The 26,969-nt window shown below is 42.1% G+C and overlaps 2 protein-coding genes across 7 annotated transcripts in view; both read left to right on the forward strand.

Annotated features, from left to right (window-relative positions):
- Positions 1-16,363, forward strand: part of st3gal3b (ST3 beta-galactoside alpha-2,3-sialyltransferase 3b) — a 198,501-nt gene extending 182,138 nt beyond the window's left edge. For 4 of the 6 annotated variants that reach the window (XM_034182402.1, XM_034182401.1, XM_034182403.1 and 1 more), the window contains one exon: positions 2,108-9,087. In XM_034182402.1, the coding sequence (XP_034038293.1) occupies positions 2,108-2,197 (90 nt within the window). In that variant the 3' untranslated portion in view covers positions 2,198-9,087. Of the gene's footprint in view, positions 1-2,107; positions 9,088-15,516; positions 15,545-16,352 lie in introns of those variants that run through there. The other 2 variants (XR_004563880.1, XR_004563881.1) reach the window with 2 other exon arrangements.
- A 1,960-nt stretch (positions 16,364-18,323) lies between these two features.
- The window catches only part of LOC117521084 (glial cell line-derived neurotrophic factor-like), an 89,671-nt gene continuing 81,025 nt past the window's right edge, over positions 18,324-26,969 (forward strand). Inside the window, exon 1 of the mRNA XM_034182405.1 lies at positions 18,324-18,604. Within this exon, the coding sequence (XP_034038296.1) occupies positions 18,520-18,604 (85 nt within the window). The 5' untranslated portion in view covers positions 18,324-18,519. The remainder of the gene's footprint in view (positions 18,605-26,969) is intronic.

The raw sequence follows: 26,969 nt of genomic DNA on the forward strand, positions 1-26,969 counted from the left end.
GTCTAAACTCCCAGGGAACCTTTGCCATTAGTTACCATCAGCCACACATGGATAATGGATGACTTTTGGCAATATTGTTGTGAACTCTTAACCATTGTCAGTCCCTTGAGGTTGTTAGGTTTTCTCGAGTCACATGACTGCTGAGCTGTGATATTAACCATAGTACATGTGATTACACTGGTATAGAGAGGGAGAGATGACACAGTTTGGTTGACAATGTGAAAATGCATAGAAGTCAGTCAGTTACATCACTTTACAACATTTCAACTTCTGTGGCGTATGAGACACTCATTATCTTGTGTTCATGATTTTATTTTTGTTTTATTAAATCAGATAGTCTCTTAAAATAATAATAATAAATTATAAAGCATTTAAAAGTTTATGAAATTATACATGTAGAAGAAGTAAGTTCTTTACAGACCCTGAGAGTCATAGGTGCCAGTGCTCATCCCCAGATCCCTTGATGAGACAGCAGCCTACCACAGCTGATCTCCCCATTCAAGAGCCAGGCGAGTGAACTGTCCAAAAAATGCCCTCGGACCCCAGAGGGTTAAGAGGTTTTACCTTGTCATCTGATGAATAATAATAAAATTACTACCTTTGATCGCTTTGGGTGTAGAGATTCAGTCTCAGACGAGCTGCTGGGGTCCCAAATGACGCATGTGCAGTGAAGGCAGGGTGGACCAGTTTTTGGGGAGGGACAGTTTGGTCTGAGACACCGGTACCTATTTACACCTGGATGGACTGGATCCACACAGCTGGAGTTGCACCCTGGTCTGTGTATTGAATGGACAACTCTTAGCCCATAGATCCACTAACTCCACAAATTAACCACCAACCACAGACTATTGGATACAAAACTACTGATAGTGTGCATAAAAATCCTATAGCAACAAATGTTGTTTGCACAAACCTAATTCATTTGCCTTGCCAACCCTCCCCATCCCTACAAGTCCTCCATGGCCCTCACTTTGGAAACCACTACCTTATTCTAGCCATCCACCTCATTGTAGTTCTGGCTCTCTCAAAAAGTGCAAACAAGTAGAGTGCTGAGCAGTATGAAGGCTATTAACTACCTTTATTTAAGAGTGAGAGCTTTCAGTTTGCAAGCATGATTTATTAATGTTGCTCATTCTGAGACCTAACTCTTTCTTCTCATTCAGATCATCTTCTTTTACAATGGTTGGCATCCAGCTTAATGGTACATTACTGCCACCTTCTGCTCTAAAGTGTGAACCACCTCACTCAGATCAGCTTACAGGAGCAGCTTGTCACGTGTAGATGATCCCATCTTGTGGCTGCAGATGATAATGCAGTATTTTTGACTAATGGTTTGCTTCGAAATATATGTCCCATGACCAACCAAACAAGTAAAAAGTGGAACTTATAGTCTGGAAAATACAGTATATTATGTCAGTCTGTGCTAAATACAACCAGTGGCATTAAGCACACCACTGACAATGGTTCTTAATAAAATCAAATGGAAAAGGTTGCAATTTATTCGCATTTCGACTTGTTCTATCCACCAGTGAAAGGAAAAATCATCAAAAATTCTGCAGTGTGTAAAGGTTTTAGACAGAGTTCAGATACACTGGCTCTACATCACACTTCTGTTCACGTTCAGCACAAAGAACAGCTTATTTTGCTGCACCGTCAGTTGTAAAACGTCTGACACAGACAGGCTCGCAGACCAGACACAGCTGCCGGCCCAACCTAAATCCTCACATTTTTTCTTCCCATTCCCTCCTTCCTCCACCCTTTACCTCCTCTGTTTGGTCTCTGGCTCTTTCTCTGTCTCTCCATCCCAAAGCACCACACAGGAACCACAGGCTCTGGTTACATCTCAGCCCACTGGACCACAGTGGGGAGGAAAAGTGGCTCAGCGGGGCTTTACACACACACACACACACACACACACACACACACACACACACACACACACACACACACACACACTGACACATGCATGCACCTGCACATCTGCAAGTACTGAGGTTTTGTACCTCACAAGTTGTCTTCCAATGTTAACATCTCTGTTCTTGAAGTGTGTGTGTTTGTCTCATGTAGCATCACTCTAAATTTCTTCTGTTCTCTCATTGTCCGGCAGTCATGGACACACAACATATCCAAGGAGAAGGAATTCCTTCGTAAGTTGGTGAAAGCCAGTGTGATCACAGACCTGACCAATGGCATCTGAGTTTACACCCACCCAGAGTTAACTTCTGCCATTCCCAAAGAACTGCAGAACAGGATGCTGGGAAATGGCGCAAGTTGGAGAGCGAGCCCTCAGAATGTGTGTGCGTGTGTGTGTTCCACACACTGCTGGAGTTTCATATCAAAGGAGATTATTTAAAAGACGCACAGAGGAGGGTTTGTGTGGAGAGATGCACTCACATGTGCCTTCTGAACCAAAGACTCCTGCCGATGAAAGCAGGGGGAACATGAGGAGCAACGCATCTGTCTGCGTTTTTTTTTTTTTTTTTTGCCTTTTTAAAAGACTCACGGCAAAGCTCTGCTAGCCCCCCACCCTTCACCAAACACCCTGACGTTTACTGCTTCACAATCTTTGAGCATCACATGACTGAGCAGGAAGTCACATGTCATGGTGCAGGTGTCACGCAATGTACTGAAAGGCGGACTTACTGGATAACTTGATGAATGGGGCAAAAGAAACAGAAGGACTGAAACGGAGACTGTGCCGAGACGGATTGAGTATTAGCAGTGCCAAATGTACCTCGTAGAAGGGAGAGGTTGTCTTCCTCTCCTTTTGCTGCCTGAATGTATTCACTATTCTCAGTGTAAATATCAAAGATTTTTAATGCGCTTTTTGACAAGACGCAGCAGCCCTGCTACGCGCCGCCTGTTTGTTTACTGTCACCCTGCAGTTCAAAAGTCAAACAGAAAGGCAATGAAAACGCAACTGTCTAAATGTAAAAGTCATGTTAATATCATGTGTTAGGCTACAATTACGTAGAGTTACGGGAGTGTAACAAACACAGCAGGTGGTTTTCAGCACGTCTGGTTTGTTGAAGAATGTTAGTTGTATGACGCCTAAATGCTTCCTTGTTACCAATCACACCTGTGCATTATGGGCATGTCAAACCTGAGGTTGTCCTCCTTTGAGGTTACCTGAAGCGGTGGATGGACTGCGATCAGGTGTGAGACAGGACTGTTGTGTTGTCTAGCACCATATTCACGGTTGCTTCCAGACCGCTGAAGCAACTGGTTGACACTGTCTGCACCAAGAGAAGACACACAAGTGTCAGAACTCTGTGTATGTCTCGCACCTGTGCATTTGTGCAAAAACATCAGATCAGGAGCGGCACAGACCTGCAAGGCAGCGATGGGCTACAGCTGGAGGTCACATGGTCAACAGGCGAGGGATAAACATCATCTCAAATGAATCAAGGTCTGTTATGTCAGCCCAACTTTATGGCTAACCCTGTGTCGTGGAGAAGATGGTTTTGGTTGCGATGTGGTCTGACGTGCCATCTGTTCTTCTGCTTGTGTGGGTACAACATGTATTTAACAACAGACTGCTGTTTGAACATGACCGTCATCAGGTACACACTTAAACACACACAAGATGAGCCAGAATTTACAAGGGTGGTGCTGTGGACCTCCATCACTAGGCACAAACTCCACAGACTGTCCGTGGGCTGAGATTGACGGACGTGTCCAGCAGCAGCCAAACCCGCCTCATGAAGTCAACGGCCTGCTCTCACCTTGCAGCGTCACTGACCACAAACCATCCGTCCTTTGTGCTTGCGGTGGTCACGCCTGAGACTATTTAGTTTTTTTTTTCCCAGTGCTGTCTTCACACCTGCATTTTCAGTTATTATTATAATAATGGTTTTTAAAATAAGGCATTTCTTGAGTTGCGTTTTCATTGCCCTTCGGTATATATTGACAAATCAGATGACAGCTTAGGCCTTCGGCCAGACCTCTGAAAGTGGGTGTGTCACTATCACCTAAGATGGCAGAACTTACCACCCAGAATTTACCAGATATTTATATTCCTGATTGTTTAGGTATGATAGTCGCTGTACAGTAACAGCTATCACCAAGGAGGCATCAGTGAAGGGTTAATGTTTTAAAATGCTCCAAGTGTACCACATTATTTATCTGATCATAAAGATTCCGAAAAGGTCTGCTTTGGAGGGGTTATGAGGAGGTTAAAAACGGCAAAATTGGTGACAGAAGTCAATTCCAGTTTGTAGGTGGATCAAAAGTTAAACTTGCTCCAATTTTGTTGAAAAGTAGTAGAAATGATTGGTTAATAGGGTTCTAAGAAGGAATCATTTGGTCTGTCATGTTAAGGGTTAACATGTCATATGTCACAATCCAGTGGACGTCAGCCTTGTTTGACCTTTGGAGACCAAGCATTCAACATGATCAAAACTATTCCATTTATTTGTCCCATTAGTTCGATGAATAACTTGCATTAGTTTTTACTAAAATCTGAGCACTGAACAAACTGAAACTGACTTTTATCATTTTTTTGCTGTTTTTAACCTCATAACTCTTAACATTTAGTCATAAATAATCCAAACTATACCTTTTTGGAATCTTGATGACCAAGCAAATAATGTGATACACTTCATAACAGGATTGGAGCATTTACAAATTTGACCCCTGCGTAGTCCTTTGGTAGCTATCTGGCTATAGCTGCCACCCTCCAATGGGTAACAGATATTTTTCAACCCCTACAGATAAGCGTCCAAAATGCCATGTCAAATGTTTTGCCACCCTGGGTGGTAGTGACCAACTTATCTTGGCCATGGACTGTCTCCAGCAGATGTTACCTGCCGCCAGTCAGGTTCACAAGTATTTGGACAGTATTGATTTTTGAAATGTTGATGCAAAATTACAAAAATTGTCAGTATCCAAAGGACGTGAGTTCTCTTACCAAAACGTAGTACATGCAAGTATGTTTCAAGTATACTTCCAGTTTACTTTTTATATACTTATCAGTACTGTTTTTTGGTAAGGGAAGTGGCTAAACACAGACATTTAGTTAAGTAGTCAGATTCTTACTGAAGAGCAACTACCTTCACATGAAAGGCCACCAAATAAATAAATTATAAATTATTTATAAGTGTGAGCAAGTTTTTAAATTTTGAATGTTTTTATTGATTATTTGAATTGTGTCATAGTATATCAAGCATGTCAAATGGGTTGTATGGAAGTTGAAGCTATTATGAACAACAACGACAGTGTTTGGAGGATGTGACTGTATTATTCAATGAAGCAGCTTTGGCAGGCAAGCCCAGAAATGAAATTTGAAAGTGGTGATGTTTGTCTTTTTTTTTTTTTTGTCATCTCAGGAGGGACTTTGTCCTCTTGTGCTGTTGATGTCACTGTTGGGTTTTCATCACGCGTACAGTGACGCATCCTGTCCTGCTCAGGCTTCACTTTGATGCCACAGTTTCATCTCTCGCTGCAGGCTGACACTTCATCAGCTGCTCAAATCTTGGATTCATTCGTTTGTTTGTTTTCTGTGCCTGCTTATTTCAAAGCTTGGATTGTAAAATAGATATATTTTTTGCTTAAAATTTATTTTAATTATTTATTTTATTACAATTTCCTACAGAAATGAAACTTTAACGGTCACACTGACACTGTCTAGTTCTTCCTCACTTTGATTCTAAAGAAACAACAATAAAACCTTTACCCTACGGTCAGATTAGCTACAAAGGAGGGTGGTGTTTGTCGCTTGATGGGCGTTCCCGGGGCATCGCCATCTCCTGGTTACTTGACATTGTGCACAATATTTAATGATGATTATAAAGGACAGGAAAACCCAACACCGTCAGTTTTTTCCCCCCATGCTTGACTGCTTAATGGAACCAAAGTTTGCTTGATTTGTTTCATTACAACCTCTTTCACAGTGATGTTCCTGTATCACTAGTTAGCATGCCAACATCTTAAGATGTCTTCTAAATCACTTCAGAGTTATCTGGTTACAAAAGCATACTTTTTAGATTCAAAAGCGTTGATTTCTCGCAAACTTTGACAAAACGAAGGGGAAAAAAATTCATACAGTTATACAGAAATACTGCAATTTCAGAGCATATTCTGCCATCTTGGATTATTTTTGTCAAGCAACCAGCTAATGTCACACTGCCTGGTTACTCTGGTTGGCAGTCACTGTGTCATGTTGCAGAGCAGTTGCATAAAATAGTCTTCTCGTCTGTTTTGGCCCCACCTAGCTGGCAGCATAGCCATAGTCTCTTTTCGCTGCAAAATGCCCAATGATTAAAAATGGATGGCAGGTTGTCATTTTGTCTCCATCTCTTGTAGCTAATGTGACCGTAGGGTTAAATGTTTCTCGTGGTCTTCCTCATATCCCATTGTTTCTGAAGTTACAGCTCCTTTGGCAGCTCTTGGGAAATTAGTCCATGTGCCTGAAGCCAATTTTAACCTAAATGGTACCACTTAAGGGGACTAAACGAAACGATCCAGCTTGAGTATCAAATGACCACCACAGAATATATGGTGGTTAATGCAGGGTCGTAGCTATAGCCAGGTAGGGGTCAACCTTTAAAAAAAAAAAAAATGCTCCAATCATATTGAAAAGTATCTCACATTATTTGACTGATCATGTAGATTCCAAAAAATTGTAGTTTAGCCAGTCTTTGACATAATGTTATGGAGTTAAGGCGTAAAAATGGTAGAAATGGTAACAGGTCCATTTCAGTTTGTACAGGGGGTCAAAAGTTAGAGCTGCCACAATTCTGGTAAAATGTGATACAAGCTATTGGTTGAGCAAAGAAGGTTTTTAAAAAGCAATAGTTTGCACTGTTGCATTTGGTTATCATGTTACAGAGTGATGTGATGGAATCCAGCGAACCTTGTCCTGGTATGACCATTACATTGGAGACCAAGCATTCAACACAGTCAAAACTTTAATTTATTAATCCCATTTAGCTCAACCAATATGTGCATCACTTTTTACTAGCTATAACTTTTGATCCCTGCATCAACTGAAATTGGATCTGCCACCATTTTTGCAGTTTTAGGCCCATAACTCCATGCCATCAGTCATAAATGGTCCAAACTATACCTTTTTGGCATCTTTATTATCAGAACAAATATGAGGGATGCTTCAATATAATTGAAGCATTTGAAGTATCAGATATTGGACCTTTGTATAATCCTTTATGAACCTTGTTCTGGCTGTAGCTGCCACCCTGGGATGACCACCATGCATTTTTAAGTGTTGTTTAAGTACCCTTAAGTGCTACCAAAACCACTGCTTGGGCTATGGACGTCCATATGATTCTGTGGCTCTTTTTGTGGCAGTGCACGCAAACAGCAATTTCTTCAACCTGTTTTGGGGACAGTTAAACACTCAGTGAGCCGATGCGTTGCTTATTTCAAGTTTGTGGCTCATGTTGTGTTCATTCCTTCACACTTTGAAGATGCAAGTTCTGCTACAGTGCCCCCCCCCCCCCCCCCCCCCCCCCCCCAACAAGTATTACAACCTTGCACCATGTAGCATCAAGTATTCATGATCACACAACCTCTGACATGAACAGGAGAACCTACAGTGCCAAGCTGTTACCATTGTACCATCGGCTTTCTATGGTGACTGCATTTTTTTTAACCTGGTTTACCAAAGTAGGATATTCATGTTTTGCTATTTGACTATTTTTGTTATACTTCTTCATTGGAAGTGCATATTTACTGTACAATGTACGAATGAGGACACTATCGCTTCTCTTCAGTTAGGAAGCTGCAGTTGTTGGATCTGTTTGACTTTGTTGCCAGGCGTTCCATTTCTTGCTTCCTGGTTGAAATTGTGTGGCAGTATGTTCTGCATGTTCCCTTCAGCCTGGTTTTGCTTTGAAGGAATGGCTCGTTTTTTTGTTTGAGTGGGGCTAGCTTTGAGCACAGACTACATGTAACGTGTGATCCTTGCACTACCACGAGGCACTCTCCGTGCCTTACACCTCATCACCTGGAAACTGTAGCGAGAAGTTTGACCGGAGAAACTAAAACACCCGATTGTGTGTGCAACTCGCTCTAAAAGTCGCAGCGAGTCACTCCTCATCTCTGTGGTTTGGGACCAGTTCATTTCAGATTTTTTGTTGTATTTGCAGACGTATTCTGTTAGAATTTGCATGGCTTAGTTCATTTTCAATGCAAGAATGGTTATAATTTAGTTACAAACCCCCCCCCCCCCCCACTCCACCCCACCCTGACCAAGAACCAACACAGCTCCAGTAGTGATCAGCTGTTCGCTGCAGTGCCACATAACAACTCAAAAGCAACAAAATGTGCCCCAGCTGCCACAAACGGCTCACTTTGTTCGAGCGCAATGAGGCCGTTATCTGTACTGACCGCCATCAAACACATACAGTAATAAACCTCAAATACTGAGAGCCCGACTGATAGCGATCTGCTATTATTAAATGTCACATTATTCCTAAAGTGATGGTAAATATCCCGTATGACAACAATTGAGATGTGATTGATAAATGGTATAAGTAACGATAAAATTATATAAAACCAAATGAAAAAAACTTGTTTTGAGAAAGTAAACATTTTTATTAATGTAGAATCTAATCAGTACACATCATTTCTTGTATTTATCATCACACACATTGCATTGAACAGCTCAACACACACACACACGTGTATGTCATTTCCACCAGCCAAAAGGATGTTTTATTTTTTGTTTTGTTTTTTGTTTTTGCTCCAGATAATCCCATCACAGACCCACATTGGACAATTTTATTGACCAACTGATGAATCATTTGGGGTCTACAAATGTACTTTAGAAAACCATCAGCTACCACTGAATCACATCCAAAATCAGGTTCCTCCTTTGATTGTTGTTTTTTTTTTTTTAGTATTATTATTGCTGGAAGAGTTGAAATGGATTGAGCCCAAATTCACTAATGTATTCTAAATAAAGTAGAATGTATTATATTTTGCCATATTTATAACTGTTACACTGTTTTGGGGGGACATTTCTCCATGAGTGGAAGGGCAGTCTGAATAATCAATTCAAGTGCTACTGTTTCTTTTATATACAGTTATCATGGCTTTCTGCAAATCAATAAAAACTGTTTGTAATGGATTTTTGCCTGAGCATATTTGCATCTTTTGCTTGTCTGAAACATGTTTTTTTTTTCTCTCTCTCTCTCTCTCTCCAAACGGCTACTTTTTAATGTTTGTCACTGTGTACATTTTTCTTGTGGACTGTGAAATGTCACGATACGGTAAATATTTGAGATGCATTTAGTCGACTTTCCTGTTTTATCTCGGCAGAAGTGAAGCAGCTTTTTGCGCATTTGTCACCCGCTGAGCAGCACTGCAGAGTGATGCGTTCAGGGACTTCGTCCAGCGTGCTTACAGTGCTGTCCCGCAGCATCGGTAAGGTTTTACTCTGTCTGCGTGTCCATTAGTGTGTTCCACAGGTTACAAACCGCAGGCAGCACAGATGAATGGATGGAGCGGAGAACGATTTCCTCTCCTGCTCTGTCTTCTACCTGCAGAGACGGAGGAAATCATTTTTCATCCTTGTTCACCGGACTTCCTCTCTAATGCACTCTGCTTTCCTCCACTGTGTTTATGTATGTCCCTTTCTCACTTTTGTCCGCTACTCCCGTCCTCGTGTCCGTTCCCATTTTCCTGGATTTGTTTCTCTTCACCTGTGAAGGTCTGAGGCAGATCTTGTTTCAGTGCGGTATCCATGAGGGACCTATTTGACAAATCCAAACTCAGATCCATTCAGCTGCAGCTGAGAGACTGACGCATGTTCCCGAAGTGCAGCGCCATCATAAACCACCGGAGTGGCGCCGAGGAGCGGGAGCAGGCCGTCCAGCTGTGGCTGCTGTAAGTCCCTTTGGTGCAGGGTGAGGCTGAGGGCTTTTAAAGCACTAGTGGATGGCCCCATCCTGCTAGTAATGGGAGCCTGAAACTTTGGCCCTTGCAGTCATGCCTCACTGCTCACCAAAATTTGAGATCGGACTGCTCGGACTCCATAGATTTGAGGACCTCCGCAGGGTGGGATCGAATGCGCGCTCCCCTCTGGCCTCCAGCTGCAGCAGGAGGATATTTGCCACCTGGGATCTCCTGAGGCAGCTGGTTGGCTGGAGGCTGTGGTTCCCGTTTGTCCTGCGGGCAGGGCGCCTGCACCTCCTCAGCTGATGGACCTTTTATTCTGGCCGACAGGTTCCCCACCCCGCCTCCTCTCAGGAGAGGCCGTGACCTCCACAGCCTGAAATTTAAACTCCCCATAAAAGAGCTGGAGAGAAAACACCCATTGAGACACCCTGCATGAAGACATCACGGTGACTTTAAAAGAAAAAACTGGTTACAGGGTCAGCTGGGAGGAGACCAGGCCACTTTCTCTGCACATTCTGTCCCATAGTTTGTGTATAACATTGCATGAAAACAGTTTTCAGCCTTTTGAGATTGAGATGTGGTATTCATTTTTATCACACTTAAAACAAGTTATACACAGTCCCTTCATTTCTACAGGCCATAAGTAATTGGACAAACTAAATATAAGCATTATTTTACAATAAGAATCTTCTCTTTGCAGCCATTTTTCTTGGGATATGTCATGGGATGGACATGAACACTTCCAAGTCTCTCTATGTGTTGGACTTCATTTACAGCACTCACTGAGAAATACAAACTGTCTTGTAAATATGTCTGGAGAAGGCAGTTCTCAAAGTGACTGTACTGGAAGGAGACGAGTGAGGGAAACCAATAAGGTAAGTAGAATTGCAGACTTCTGAGGATGTGAGTGGAGAAACTAGGAATAATGCAGCAATTTTAGTTCTTTGCACAGTGTTGTATTAAAACATTGTTTTAGCTCTGATATTGCTTTAGAAGTCACTCTGTGACACTGAATCTTAAATCCTCTCTGAAATAGCAGATTATTCATGACATGATTAAAAACAAGTGACTCACTTGATCCATCTCTCGCTGTCTTGTATCAACATTGAAGATAAAATATATAGTCTTTTTCCCCCCTCAAAATTCTACACACAATACCCCATAATGACTGTGAAAAGTTTTTAGCACTAATTGGCACAATGTCTACTGCTACGAGCACTATACCACTGATAACTTTAGAGAAAATACCAAAATAATAGTCACTCTTTTAGACATGTAGCATCTGCCCCGTGGAAAACATGACTTACTTGCTTAGGGAGAAACGTGGCTGGAATAAGGTCCGGAACTCCGGATGCTCAATACTTGGCCCAGTTTCACCTACAACGTGCTTGGAATAGATGAATTTGTCCTTCTTGACATCTTTGTGGGAAGAATTTGGTCAACCACAAGCACAACTCAAGTCCATCGCTTGTACTTCTTAGTGGTTTCAAAGATGGGATAAAGTTTACTCCTTCCATGTAACCCTTTGCGGGTATCTTGAATCGCTCTGCATCCAACACAGGCCATAGCTACGGTGCTTTGTTACCACCATTTTTGGCTTGAAGGGCTATTTCGCAGAAAATAAAACAAAAACGCCGACTTGGTCCTTTTAGACTGAGGGAAAAGTTCAGTGCAGGCTTCACCTCCTTCAGCCATGATGCAGAGCTAGCTAACTTTAGCTGCCTGTTTTGTAAACGGAGACAGAGGTGTGCGCCAGGGGGGAAGGGCAGCAGCGGCTGCTTCCGCTCTGCCTGTCAAGAATTCTCATAACCCGTTCATACCGTAGGGACGGTATAATGGAAAATTTTAGTGGTTTTGATACCGTGGCTTTTTCATACCGTGGTATACCGTGAAACAGGTTATTGGTCCATGTCTCGTGTGCACATACATGAGCTTTTGAAAAGACTGGAAGTTACTTTGACCACACGTGATGTGCATGCATGTTGATGTACCCAAGATGTTTTGGTAAATCATTCCAGAAGCGTTATCAGGTTACAAAAATGTCGTTTTCAGTTTTAGAAGTGCTTATTTCTCGCTTTTACATAATGTATGAGAAACATGTTAGAATTACACAGAAACACCGCGGTTTCGGAGCGGATTCTGTGATATTGGATTAGCAGCCAGAGAGAGACCAGCCAGTGACGTCACAGTGCCTCTCTGATTGGCTGTCACCATGTCTTTACCAGAATCCGGACCCCTCCCCCCACCCCCCCTCCAAAAAAGTGGATTTGCATAATTCATGCTGTCGGGCGTATGAGCATAGTAATAGGATGCAGTGTGACCTTTTGACCTCTTAAAATAGGTCAAGGTTTGTTATCTTTGAACTTGTTCAAGGTCTGTGTCCCAAGTATGTTCTCTGTGAATTTGAAGATCCTGGCAGTAATAGGACTGGACTTGTGCTGATCACAGATGGACAGATGCAAAGCCTTTGCAGTATCCACTGACCATATTTTGACCTTGTGAAACTAAGAAATCACGTGTACATAAGTATTCACAGCTTTTGCCATGAAGCTCAAACTTGAACTCAGATGAATCCTGTTTCCACTGATCATCCTTGAAGTTTCTACAGCTTAATTGGAGTCCACCTGGGGTAAATTCAGCTGATTGGACATGATTTGTAAAGACACCTGTCTACATACAATGTCCCACAGTTGACAGTGTATATCAGAGCACAAGCCAAGCATGACGTCAAAGGAATTGTCTGTAGACCTCTGAACCTTCAAACATCTACACACATTCTGTATTGTGGACTTGTCAGGACTGCAGGCAGGCAAATCCAGTATCCTTATCCTTCTGTGACCATGCCTACGTAACTTGTGCAGAATGTGGTTTTTCATCGTCATTGAAAATGCATGGACATACCTGGAAAAGATGTCATCTTTAAGCCAGCATGTTTCTCTAAAATTTGAAAGTACTTCTCTGCATTAATGCTGCCATCACAGAAGTGTAACATACCTTTGCTAAGGGCACTGACACAACCACATAGCATGACACATCCTGATGGATTGGACTTTTGCTGATAACCGTTTGGGTCCTTTTAGTTTGGGTGTGGAGCACATGGTGTCCACCCCCCCCCATCCCGGAATACTGATTTCTCAAACCACAATAATGTTTTCAGTGTGTGATGTCTAACCCAGAGACCAGAGCAGTTGATGCTGCTACTGAACAAGTTTAACATAAGGCTTTTTTTTTTTACACAGTAGAACTTGAAATGGCATTTGTGAATGTAACTCTGTAATGTTATATCTTTCCCAAAATAATCCCTTGCCTCTGTGGTTATATCAGCTATTTATGAATGACTGTTCCGGATGCAGTGCTGTCTGAGGGATCTGGGATCACAGCTCGTCTTATGATTCTGGCTTTTCCCTTTACACTCTGAAATTGCTCCAAATTCCTTGACTCTTTTAATAGTATTACGCACCGTAGAGGGAGAAGTATTCAACTCCCGCCAATCTTTCTTTACAGAATATTGTTTTGAAACATTTCAATTTTCTCACAAATTTGTTGACAATTTTTGCTCCTCGAAGACTCAGCCTTTTGTGGGTACTGTTTTTGTACCAAATCATGATGACAATCACCTGTTTAAAATAACTTAAAAAAAAATAAAATCAAACTTTAAAAAAATAAATAAATAAAATCAGTGCAGTGCAGATCAGTACTGAATCTGCTGTGGTGACCCTGATCAAGAAAAACAGGCACCCAAAAGACAAATGACTCACCCTAATTTTTTTGGGGGGGAGGGGGGGTTGCAGGCTTGAAATGCAGAAATTGATATATTTTAACAAATGAAGTTGACCACACAAAACATAAAATATCTTTGGTTCATTCAGTATGCAATGAAATAGAAGTCAAAGAAAATGTAAGAACCACTGCATTTTATTTATTTATTTTTTATTTTGTTGTTTATTTTTTTGCATTTACCATGCCATGCCACCTGTTTCTGGTGTGTGTGTGTTTGCAGAACCTGTGGGGGCGTGTCTGTCAAAGTTTAACATTTTTTTTCTTGATCAGTAACAAATTGATAACTTCTGTTTAACTATTTTTTTATTTTTGTTTTTTTGGCTCTAAAAAGATGCTTTTGGAGTGATTATTAAAGTGTTAAAAGTAACAATTCTGATACACATCCATCCTGAAGGCCGTATGGCACTTTGCTGGTAGGATACTTGAGAATTGATTTGCCTTAGCATGGAGTTTTCAGGTACATCAGCAGGAGGCTGTGAACAAATGATCACATGGTGGCCCTTTCATTGAAGGGTCTGACTCCGACAGCAGTGCTCGTGTCTTTATGGGACAAGTTCTCTTCTGCTCAGAAACTTTATCTCCATAACACCTCCAGTTTGAGGAGTGATAAAACATCCCTGATGATGTGAGTTACTGCAGAATATCACTGAAGCTTTCAGGCTAACTGTTATCGATTGTGCTGCTTTCCTACTTCCAGCATTTGGCTTTGTTTTGCAGATTTTAGCCCACAGGCCTTTGGGTTGTGTGGTGGGTGAGGGAAGCTCCCACTTGAAAAGTGAAAACAAACTTGAAAACTGGAAGAGGCCCAAGAAAAGAAAGGCCACCTTTAAAGATAAAGGGAGCAAAGGGAAGAGCAAACAGTGAGGGCAGTGACCTGTGCATGACGAAGAAACCAGATAACCCAAACATCACTGAAAAAATCAAACCACCTGTTCCTGAAGCCATGGTAACTTCTGCAAACATCTCAGACACCTGCATTTTCTGGACAATCATCAGACATATCCGACTGATAACATGTTAAAAACAGTCTGACGCGGTACCATATTCCTTTATCACAGTCAGGCAGACAATAAGAACCCGCCGTGACCGTATGGCATCCAATAAGAAACTCACGATCATATGGTATACAACATAAAAGCAGTCAGGATCGTACGCCATCCAATAAGAAATCATGGCAGTTACACAGGATCAAATAAGAAACTGCCACGATCATGAGGCATCCAATAGGAAATTGTCATGATCATACAGCTTCCAGTAGAAACCGCCGCGATCGTACGACTTCCAGTAAGAAACCATTGCAATTGTACGACTTACAGTAAAAAAAAAAAAAAGTGATCGTATGACTTCCGCTGGGTTTACACGTCCTGCATCGTGTAGTGTACATGGAGTAACGAGCTGCGTTTAACCTCTCACGACCACCTCCCGATTGGCAGTTGTATGGTTGGATGAAAGTCAAACCTGTTTGATATTCTGGTCGGCCCTCGTGAGGGTATCGTGCTGTTGAAGCAGCCCTACAAGCGTCTACGAGCTAATTCACCCCAACCTCTCGCACTGTGCATGTGCAAACACCGGAGAGAGCATAAACAGTGATCATCTCTTTGGGAGAGCAGCTTCTATTTCTTTTTCTCCCCTTATTCTTCAACTCATGTAAAGTCTTGTATTGTTTAAAAAAAAAATAAAAAACTTTGTCTCCCATCAAGAGTTGGTTAGCACTGTTGCCTCACAGCAAGAAGGTCATGGGTTCAATTCCCGTGGCCTTTCTGTGTGGACTTTGCATGTTCTCCCCGTGTTTGCGTGGGTTTCCTCCGGGTGCTCCGGTTTCCTCCCACATCCAAAGACGTGGGTTAGATGGATTGGAATCTTTAGAATTGTCCTTAGGTGTGTGTGTGGGTGTGTCTGTGTTTGTTTGTCTGTTTGTGGCCCTGCGACAGACTGGCGTCCTGTCCTGGGTGTACCCCGCCTTGCGCCCTGTGACTGCTGGGATAGGCTCCAGCCCCCCGCAACCCTTAACTGGACTAAGCGGTAGAAGATGAATGAATGAAAGAAATGGAAATAAAGTTTGAAAAAAAGAAAAGCTTCTGTTTACGTTTTGCTTCCAGAAACATGAGTCCAACATGTGGTTTTTGAACGTACAATGTGAGCAGTCAGATCGCATCAGAGCATCGGGCTGTATAGTGTGAGAACATAAATCGTGCGCTCTGAACTTTTACACACTGCGGTTTTGTTGCACAGTTCGAGCTGGAGCCGAGTACAATGATTGAAAATATCATACAGTATCTGCCCAGCTTAAGAACTTGGGCAATCATACGACTTCCAATAAAAAACAGGGAAATCGTACGACTTCCAGTAATAAACCACCGTGATTGTACGACTTCCAGTAAGAAACTGGGCAAAACCACCGCAATCATATTACTTCCGGTAAGAAACCTGCTGCAATCAAATGGCATCCAGTAACAAACTGCTGTGATCGTATGACATCCAATAAGAAACTGTACCGATCATACAGCATCCATTGACAAACCACCGTGATTGTATGGCAACGCCATCCAGCAACAAAGCACCGTGATCATATGACGTCCTATAACAAACTGTCGTGATCGAACTGCATCTAGTAACAAACTGTGGTGATGCTGTCGTGATAGAGAGACATCAAGCTGTGAATTTCACCCTCAAAGGTTTTAGGTTCGGGTTGTGCACAAACTGATACTGGGTAGTTTAAATAACAAAGGTGCTATACAAATAGAAATATGCAGTTTGCTTACAGTATCAGTAGCAACGACCCTTCAACAAAAATCTTCCAGTGCAGCAATGTGGCTCATAAACTCTAATGTGGGGAACTGCCTCTGTTCTAGGAGATCACAGTCGAAGGCTGATTCGTGTGTGTATGTGTGTATACACTTTTAAGCTGTGACTGTACAAACAGTGACACACAGCAAAGCCTCTTAAATACCAAACGTGTTCATCACTGTCCCTCCGTGTGATGGATGATGGAGACCGGCCTGCCTGGCTCTTGTGCCACCTGCCTGCTGGCTTTGTTTGACTGTTTTATTGATGTCATTATTATTTCTCCATGTGGGCCTTCAAAGAGCAGCGGTGGCTTTAAATGACAGACAAATCACTGAGGAGTGTGAGGCAGGAGACTTAAAGACAAAAGTGACTCAGCTCACTAATAAACCTGTTTTTACGAATTAAATAGGTGTCTCTGCTCTTTCTAGCCACATTGTGTTCCTCTTGATGTTGTTGTTGTTAATCTTTATCTGTAGGCGCATTCCTCCATGTCGTGCGCCTCAGGTTGCGTGCTCTGTTGCCTTGTTGCTCGCTCCTATTAATAGCAGCGAGGCGGAGAACAGACTAGGGATCCTCCCTGCGCCTCTGCGCGCGGAGAGTGCGCCCGGAGAGGAAAGCGAGGAGCTGTTTACCCAGCCTTTGTGCTCGGCGGGCCTCAGTGTTTGCGCTGGAGGGAGTGCCTCAGCTGGAGGCCCTTTCCGTGCGTCGCAGTGAGCCGCTGTTGGCAGGGCGAGTGGTGTTAGAGCGCGGGACAAACCCACGGCGTGGAGGAGGAGGGTGACAGCTCCACCGCTGGAGGGTCTACGCTGCACCGACTGGACCTCTCCATCAGCTGTGACAGGCTGCTGGAGAGGGCACACATCAGTTTTAGGCCCATTGGTGCGCGCACGCATTCATTCATGTGGAATGCACTGAGACGCGCAGCATTTATGAGTCTGGGAGGGGGGAGACGGTAAAGGGGAGATGCCACAAGCTCCTTGACTGTCCTGCGTGAGAGCCGCTCCTCCCAGCAGAGAAACAAAAAGCCGTCTGAGCTCCGTGGATGGAAGAAAAGTGAGAGCGGCCGCTGCGCTCCGGTTTCACAAAGCCTCCGACAGGCGGATCGGCATCGCCTCCGGCCCTGCGTGTCATTGCAGACATTGTTTGGTAGGTGTACGCGTGTGTGGTGAAATCCCGAGCAGATACCAGAGCTGCGGAGTCCAAAGTAAGATAATTTTTCAGCCTTTTGGAGACGCGAGCTGACGCTGCGTAAAGCCGTGACGCACGGACTTTAAAGACTTTTCACAGCCACAGCAGCTTCTTTACCAATTAGTTTAGATCCGTTCATGACCGGATGCGCACGCAAGAAGAGGAAAACGACAGATTTTTTTTCTCTGTTTTTCGTCAATGAGCGGAGCGCGCGCTGACTGCCTTTGGAGCGTTTTGGTTCAAGAGAAGCAGGACGCGCAGTGAGTTTCCAGCGGTGTTATTTACTCATTACGCACACGAGCTGTTTGGAGGCAAGACTGAACAGGCAGCAGAAGGTAAGAAGAGAGCTGAAAAACTCGCTTCATTTCGTTATAGGTTGGGTGACGTAAGTCAGCACAGAGACGGCACGAGTATCAAAATTATGCAAAACATTTTTACAGCTCCGCGCCACTCGCCAAATTCTGGCATTTTCTGCCTGTAAAGTGATTTCTGTCTGCTATTCCGCTTAAGAAAAGCAAATATTTTTTAGAGATTTCGACCACTGACTGATGTGTTTCCAGATGTTTGAAACCAGTGTCTGCGTTTTGGCACAAGCCGTTATGTGTCAGGAGATTTAACATCAGTGCAAAATAAACACATAAATAAAAATGCTGAGAACAGATGGAGACTTTTTCTTGACAGTTGTGCGTTTGCTGTAGAGGCTGCTGAGAGGAGCCCCGACAGGAGTCCGGCCGCTGAGAAGGAGTTTGGCCGCGTAAAAAACCAGGAGGAGGAGGAGGAGGCGCCTGACGCGTCGAGCCGATGGATTCTTCATGTTTGCTTCAGAGGACATCCTCTGCGTGGAACAGTTACCAGCCGTGACGAAAAGCCTTCAGAACGGCACGTAACAGCGCGGGGATACCAGACATGAGCCGCAACCAGCGTGGATCTCCAGGATCTCCTCTGTGCTCCTGTGCGCGCTTGGAACAGACGAACGCGTGCAGACCTGCTGGTAAGAAACCATTATGTGTGTGTGTGTGCGCGCGCGCGCGCGTTTATACTGTTTAATGCTTTCAGATCAGAGAGCTGAGACGTGACCGGTTCTTAATGAGGCCTTCTGTCGTGTGCTGTTTGATGGGATTCAGGCCTGTTTCAGTGTCACTGTGACCTAAGATCAGTCGGTGTGCGTAAGAGATTTTTCTCCCACTTTATGATCCAAAGTGTTTGGGTTGTGGAAAAAGTGAATTTAGGTTCTGGTTTTATTAAAAAAGTTCTAAAAAGTTTTGTCTAAATGGTTGTCCAAGTCAAGACTCAGTAGAACAGTGGTTTAAATTTAGCATCAGACTAAAAGCAAAAAAGTGGATATGAGCCATTTTAAGGTTTCTGACTAAATGGTCAAAAGTTCTAAACTAAGTTGTGTATAAACTATAGTTGTTGTGCACATACCCTGAATTTTCTTGTCCTTTGTGCATGTTTGATAACCCAGAAACTCATTTTATGTGTTGTGATTTCATTTTTGCATTCAGTGGATGTGAAACCTCTCAGCCTACAGTGAATGGCAATGATGCAAAATAGAAAATAAACGAGAAAGAAAGAAATACTGCTCATTATAGAAAAATTGTTGAAATTAACCACCATCGTGCCCCCCACCCCAACACAAACACACACACATACAGAATGACAAAATGAAGGTTTGTTCTATGTTCTTGAATTAAAATTTTAAGCGTTTCACTGAATACTAGTGGATGCCTGTTTGTGGAACTTGGACTTCATTAAAAGGGGCCTCGGTGCCTGCAGCAGCCAGTTTTTGGGCCGCAGCTCATCTCAGTAGCCTTCAGGTATTGGACAGGATGGAGGCTGCAGGTTTTGTCATCTTGTTTTCCACATTTCTTGCCTCCTCCATTAACACACCACCCTGGGACACTCACAGTTACACTGCGAGTTCCATCTCAAACTGTTGCGTCGGGGTCGTCCACCCCAGAGATGTAAGCAGAAAGTCTCAACTCGCCCACTCGTAGGTTATTTTTCATGCTTCTTCACTGACTCACTCACAGCCGTGTGCACGAGAACACAAAGGAGGCTCAGCTGGGGGACAAGCAGCTTCTGATGTTCCCCATCTTGAATGCAGCTTTGTGTGGCTGTTGTGTGAATTCTCACCTGAGCCACGTCCCACATCAGCTGTGCACTCTGTACTCGTGGTGTCGTGTTTTTTTTTTTTGTTTGTTTTTTTCCGAGCTGAACTTGAGAGCATGAGCTTTTTTTCCTCCACTGGTATCTCGCACTCCACCGTCACAGTGCCACGGCTTTTGCTTCCTGCAGCCACAGGTCAGAAGGTCAGCAGCCCAGCCGAGGGTCGGGTTCTCTCCTGATGTGTGGTCGGCTTTGTTGGAACTGACTTTACAGGAGCCTTTTTGTCTGCGTTACAGGTTTTGTTTCTCATAAACTGTGTTGTGTGCTGGCAGAGAGACAGTTAAACCTTCACACTTAACGTGACAACATACATTCAAGCTATTTACTGTTATAGGGAGAGATCCTCATAAATACGTCTACAGTCTTTGTGGTTACAAACAGGCTCTGCTGCATTTTGTCCTCTTCTCCCAATGGCCTCCTCCATTACTGTCACACACACAAACTTCACCTCAGATTCTTTTTCATACTCCTCAATTTGGGCTTCAATTAATGAGGATAACAACCACAAAGTAGCTCATTATAATTGTCACAAACAGTCAACTGACTGACGTTCCTCACCTCCCAGCCAAGGTGAAACACACAACAAAAATGCCAGTCCAATTACAAGAGCACTCGGAGTGCATTCCTCCACTGACACGGAACAATCTTGGAATTGTGCAATGAGACTGACAACATTCTCACCTCGCTTCCTCGTTATCATCAAGCCTGTACAAATTTGATGATGACAGCACCGAATTTAATTTGTTGACTCTGTAGCTGGGTTTCCATTACAGATTTGCAGAACAGTTAAGCAGTATTTCTCAGAATGTTAATAAAGTACAATAGCGTAATGACACTGTTTCCATTAACCAACAGAATCTAACTGCCGGGTTTTGTCTTTTTGCAATAACTGTCACTCTACAGAGACTTTTGGAAGAACTGTAAGTCTAATAGTCATGATGACAGAAAGTGAATTCACCCTAAATATTGCCATTTCTTAAAAATAAATAAATCCAATATTGCCATAACGTCATCTCTCATGATGTTTAACAACCTCTCTGTGTCTTAGTTCATCCACATGTATGTACCATGTCATGTATTTCCAGAACTAGTGCAGTGCCAGTAGGAAGTTTGTATTCTTATAGAAAATTGTAAGTAGATTTTTCATGGACGGTCATATGAGGCTGTGTTTGAAGGTGGGATGTACAGAGAGGTGTACTTACTTTTACATAGTTTAAACAGACAGCGTGTACATTTAAGACATGGTTGACATTGACATACAAAGAGATACGCAATTACAGTTATTTTAAGAAAAAGTTTGACATTCATCCCACATGGTCAGACATATATACACACACAGAGATATAGGAAGGAATAAAACACAGTGTTCATGAAGCACAAACATATGGCTGTAAATACAATAGTTATTGATAATGTGAGTCAGGGAAATTTAGGGTTGCTGTGAAATGTGTGGATTGATTTGTTAATTATTGTGTTTTCATATATTTTGCCTTTTAGCAAGGAAACTGTAGGTAGTTGAACCCCATTCCACTAATGTGAAAGTACCACTACCAGTGCCTTGCTTTTTTGCCCATTGGGGAAAAGCAAAAACAGTAATGAAACAGCATGATTTTTAAAAATGTTTTGAAGGCTAAATCTGGTTAGATTTGTTTTTTGAGGTAAAGGGTGTGTATGGTGGAATATGTCCACAGCCAGAGACAGTGCAGCATGTTCTCATGTATTGTAATAAAATGCCAGAGAAAGGCAAGAGCTTCTCTCAGAATTTAGAACAAGCCTGAAAGAAGTTTCTGTAGAAAGTATTTTAGACATAAGGTCAAGTGGGAGGGGGAAAGTGTTGGCTTTTTTTAAATACTTAAAAGACACTGGACTCATCGAGAGGATTTAGTGCTGCTGTAACGGACTGATGCAGAAGGTGGCAGCAATGCAACAATAAGGATACTGGCAGCTGTTATCCACCATAGAAGCACAATTCACAAGCGTATGTTTTGAGGACGAAGTGCATTTCCGCATTTACAAAATGCCACAAAAAATAAATAAATAAAAGTACTTAATTGACTCATTTGCAGGCAGTGTGGGTAAATCTTGAGACCCATTGATTGTGCAGCTAAGATAACGTTAGCCAATTAAATGCCATAGAAGAAGAGAGGGTGCATTTGATTTGGCGTTTTGAGAAGGAGCGGGCCAACCCTGTAATCAAAACATCGATTTCTATTTACTCAATAGATGGAGGATCAGGGCAATCTCTTCATTTGCTGGCTGTTGCCAGAGCACCGTCATCTTGGTTAGCGTCTGACAACCAGGCATAAATAGAAATCAGTGTAGGCATGATCAATGTTTTCAAGAGAGTTTCACCATAAATCTGCATTTTCTGTGCTATTACTGTTAGATTTATTCAAACTCAGTCCCACATTTGTACAGCCACTATTTGTCAAAACAAATCAGGAAGAAGATCAGACTATTTATAATATAATAGACTTGATGAATTTGTTTGTCCCAGTCCAGAGAGAAAATAATACATCAGTTTGTCAAACACACTGTCTGCCACAACCTCAGATACTAGTCTTTCATTATTCGGTGTTTCGCAGTTGTGAATTTCACGCTGTCTGGCGGTCCATGACTGACGCGAGAGGTGGTTTTCAGCAGAGTTCCGGTGTCAGGGGCTCAGCACTCAGTGTAAACACATCTCCTGAAGTATAGACAATAAGACAACATCGGGCCACAGCAGAAGTCCGTCACAGATGCTGCACCTCCTCTATATAACCCTCTCAACTTGGGAGAGCGTATAATCATCATAATCGCCCTTGAACTCACTAAATTAACACCACCCACATCCTCGCTTTGCCATTGTTTACATGCCCTGTGAGACAGCGGAACTCCGCTGACACCGCGGCGCATCCTGGGAAGCGCAGGTGGCTGCCAGTGGCATTATGGGAAATGCTGAAACACCAAATCAAGTCAACGATGGGAAATAATCAGGGGTGAAAGTAAGAGCTCCGCGCAATCGCATCATATTAAAGATATTAATATTAAAGACAGCTCTTAACCCACCTGCGGCACCTTTTTTTACACAATGCTTCTCCGCAAAAATTTTAAATAAAATGCAACAGCCACGCCAGCCAGGGTGAAAGTAAGTTTATTCAATAATTTCTCGATCAATTTGAAAGAAATCTGAAAACACTAGACTAGAATATGGAGTATATCATAGAGAAATTAATCTTATTCCTGAATATTCTTACATTAGTAGAATATTCAGTGTCAAAGCGACTGTCATGTGACCCACTAAATTGAGAGAAAAAGCATTTCCATTCTATGAATTTGCTCTGACAGAATATCTCAGGATAGAAAACCTGATGTGAAGAAAAACCCAGAGGCTAATTAAAAAGGCATAAATTGAGACTTCTGAATGTGAGACTTCTAATTGAATCGCTAAACAAATGATGCGATATTTATCACAACAAAGCTTTCAGACAGTAAAACTGAAGTCACTACTGTACAGAATACAGACACAAAAAAATCATTTTATAACCTGTATTCAGCAAGTTTAGTAATTTCCTCACATCATTAATATTACATGTAATACACACTTACAAAAGTTCACTCCAAAATTGATTATTATTGAAATTTATTTATTTATTTATTTATTTAACCAGTTGACAATGATTTGTTATCTTGTCGCTGGACCTGAATGCTACACAAAACAGTTTTTTTTTTGGATCATTTAACCCAAGTTTAAGTCGGAGAATGATCAATTTCTATTTAATCTAATGTCTGACAATGCGTAATAACGCTAAGCAAGATGGCGGCTGCTGGCAACAGCTCACAGGCTGTGTCCGCCATCGAGTGGATTAAATAGAAATTGATGAATCAAAATAAAGGTTTGAAAATTAATTTCCAAAATTTTCATAATAAAGGATGCACATCATCGTGCCATGCGCAAGCCATATCTGAAAGCTGAGGCCGATCTGACAAATAGTCAGAGATATGCAAAGTGTTTCCAGAAGGTGTATTTTCAGTTTGATAGTTCAAATTGCACAGTTTGAAAATTATTTGATAATTTGATTGAGATCATAGATGTCTTGATCTGATTCTAAAGATCAGTATTGGGCCCAATCAAGGTATTTGACTGATCAGTGTTGGCTTTATTAAACTTGAGTTTGCACTGTGCCGACTGAGTGGTAGTCACCATCCCATTCAGTACTTCCTGCTAAACAGTAGTGTCACATTACCAGGGCTTTCAAATTATGCTGGTTCATGGTGGGATTTCTGTCTTTTATGGCTGAGTGCTTCAGCTTATTTGAGATCTTTTCCCAAAAGTAATTTGCTGCAGTCTAAAATCTTCCTGCCACATGTCACTACTTATTCTGTCAAGCCAAGCATCTGATTTACAGTGCATCTAGAAAGCCTTATTAGGCTTATTTCAAAATGGATTAAATTAATTTTTTTCCCTCAAAATTCTATGGATAATAACCCATAATGACAATGTGAAAAAAGTTGAGATTTTTGGAAATTTATTAAAAATAAAAGAAAACACATGTACCTAAGTATTAATGCTCTTTGTCATGAGCTCAACATTGAGCTCGGGTGCATCCTGTTTTCACTGCTCATCCTTTAGATGTTTCTACAGCTTAATTGGAGTCCATCTGGGGTAAATTCATTTGATTGGCCATAAATTGGAAAGACACACACCTGTGTACATATATGGTCCCACAGTTGACAGTCCATGTCGGAGGACAAACCAGGCATGAAGTCAAAGGAATTGTCTGTAGACCTCTGGGACAGGATTGTCTCGAGACACAAATCTGGGGAAGGATACAGAAACATTTCTGCTGCTTTAGAGGTCCCAATTAGAACTGCAGCCTCCATCATCCATAAATGGAAGAAGTTCAGATCCACCACTCTCACTAGAGCTGGCAGCTCATCTAAACTGAACGATCCTGGAGGGAAGGACCTTAGTTAGGGAGGTGACGAAGAACCCGATGGTGACTCTGTCAGAGCTCCAGCATGCTTCTGTGAAGAGAGGAGAACCTTCCAGAAGGACAACCATCTCTGCAGCAATCACCAATCAGGCCTGTACGGCAGAGGAAACCACTCCTTAGCAAAAGGCACATGGCAGCCCGCCTCGAGTTTGCCAAAAGGCACCTGAAGGACTCTCAGACCATGAGAAATAAAATTCTCTGCTCTGATGAGATGAAGATTGAGCTCTTTGGTGTGAATGGCAAGCATCATGTTTGGAGGAAACCAGGCACCATCCCTACAGTGAAGCATGGTGGTGGCAGCATCATGCTGTGGGGATGTTTTTCAGTGGCAGGAACTGGGAGACTAGTCAGGATTAAAAGAAAGATGAATGCAGCAATGTACAGAGACATTCTGAATGAAAATATGCTCCAGAGCGCTCTTGACCTCAGACTGGGGCGACGGTTCATCTTTCAGCAGGACAATGACCCTAAGCACACAGCCAAGATATTAAAGGAGTGGCTTCAGGACAACTCTGTAAATGTCCTTGAGTGGTCCAGCCAGAGTCCAGACCTGAATCTGATAAAATGGCTGTGCATCAACATTCCCTATTTAACCTGATGGAGCTTGAGAGGTGCTGCAAAGAGGAATGGACAAAACTGCCCAACGATAGGTGCACCAAGCTTGTGGCATCATATTCATGAAGACCTGAGGCTGTAATTGCTGCCATGTACATGTGATTTCTTAGTTTGTTTGGTTTCTTTTATTTGTAATAAATTTGCACAAAAAAAAAAAGCTTTCATGTTGTCATTATGGGGTGTTGTGAGTAGAATTTTCAGGGGAAAAATGAATCCATCCATTTTGGGATAAAGCTGTAACATAACAAAATGTGGAAAAAGAGAAGTGCTGTGAATACTTTCTGGATATACTGTATCGTTGTGATACAGTCGATCAGGGAAAGGTCAGTCATCTGCACTTGGTGATATGATCATGGCTTCCCAAAAGTGAAAGCCTGGCCACTCATACATTGGGAGTGGACCAGGGCTATAAAAAAAAATAAATAAATAAAAAGGTTTGAAGGGGCATAACAGTAAATTTGATAACAGTAAATATGAGTAAATTTTTCCCATTTTCTTAAACATTCTGTTGTTGCATATAGTCAGAATATGAACAGTCTAAGTGGAAGTATGTCAGTGAATGTCCTTATGTTGGTTTTAAGGTGCCCCGCTACATTAGCCTCACCCCCACCTACTCAAAATCTATGAGAAAGGTCTGCATTACATTTCAGAAGCATAGCTATGCTCTGCTTCACTTCAAATATGCATAAAGTTTATTTAAAAAAAATGCAGTATCTAGTCAGCTTCTGACGGACCTGCACGTCTCAGGTCCATGATTTACCCATGAATTGACAAGTTTTCTCATCATTCTGTCTGATCAGTGTTTTTGTCCTGCTAATGGGCACTGTACAGGCCCATAGCTTATGGATAAAGTTGTTTCAGAAGGCATATTTTTGAGGCATTTTTTTTGCATCTAATAATAACAATATAATAATCATTAGGATTTATGTATTTTAGTACTTTTAATACTGCAGCATGTATTTGAAGATGAAGGACTAACACAGCCATCAGCCTTTAATCTATGTCATTCAATCGATATTCCCCTTGAATGTTCTGGTTTTACTTCAACAATGCTGCACTAAGTGGAGTTGTTAGGAGCCATGTTAAAGACCCATTTGTTTATTTAATCTTGTTAAAAAGCATTAAGGAGCAGCTTGCATTGAAAGTTTTTTTTTTTTTCCTTAATGCATTGCAGAGCTGTTCAATTAGCATAACTATTGGATCGACTTTAATGTGTTTGCAGTGTGCTCTGTGCAAGTGTAATATACCAGTATAAGATCAGGACTCTGCTGTCGGCAGAGACTAAATGACTCGAATCATGATCAGAACATTCCTAATTGAAATCTCGGAACATTTATCAACTCTGTCAAAGATAGAATAGAATTATTCAGATTTCACATCTGAACCCTGATCAACATCACATTTTGCAGAGTTTGCTGCAAATGATTTCAACACATTTGTTGAAAATCAACTTAATAATGTTTGAAAATTTAACTGAAAAATGGAGCAGCTCTATGTTTAAGGCAGTATGTAGTAAATCAGAATCCAGATCAACACCAACAATCTTCCTTTTGATCTTTTTTGCAAGTGTGGTGAAGATGGCCTATGATAGAAATG

The sequence above is a fragment of the Thalassophryne amazonica genome, chromosome 12 (assembly GCF_902500255.1).
Source record: "Thalassophryne amazonica chromosome 12, fThaAma1.1, whole genome shotgun sequence".
NCBI lineage: Eukaryota > Metazoa > Chordata > Actinopteri > Batrachoidiformes > Batrachoididae > Thalassophryne > Thalassophryne amazonica.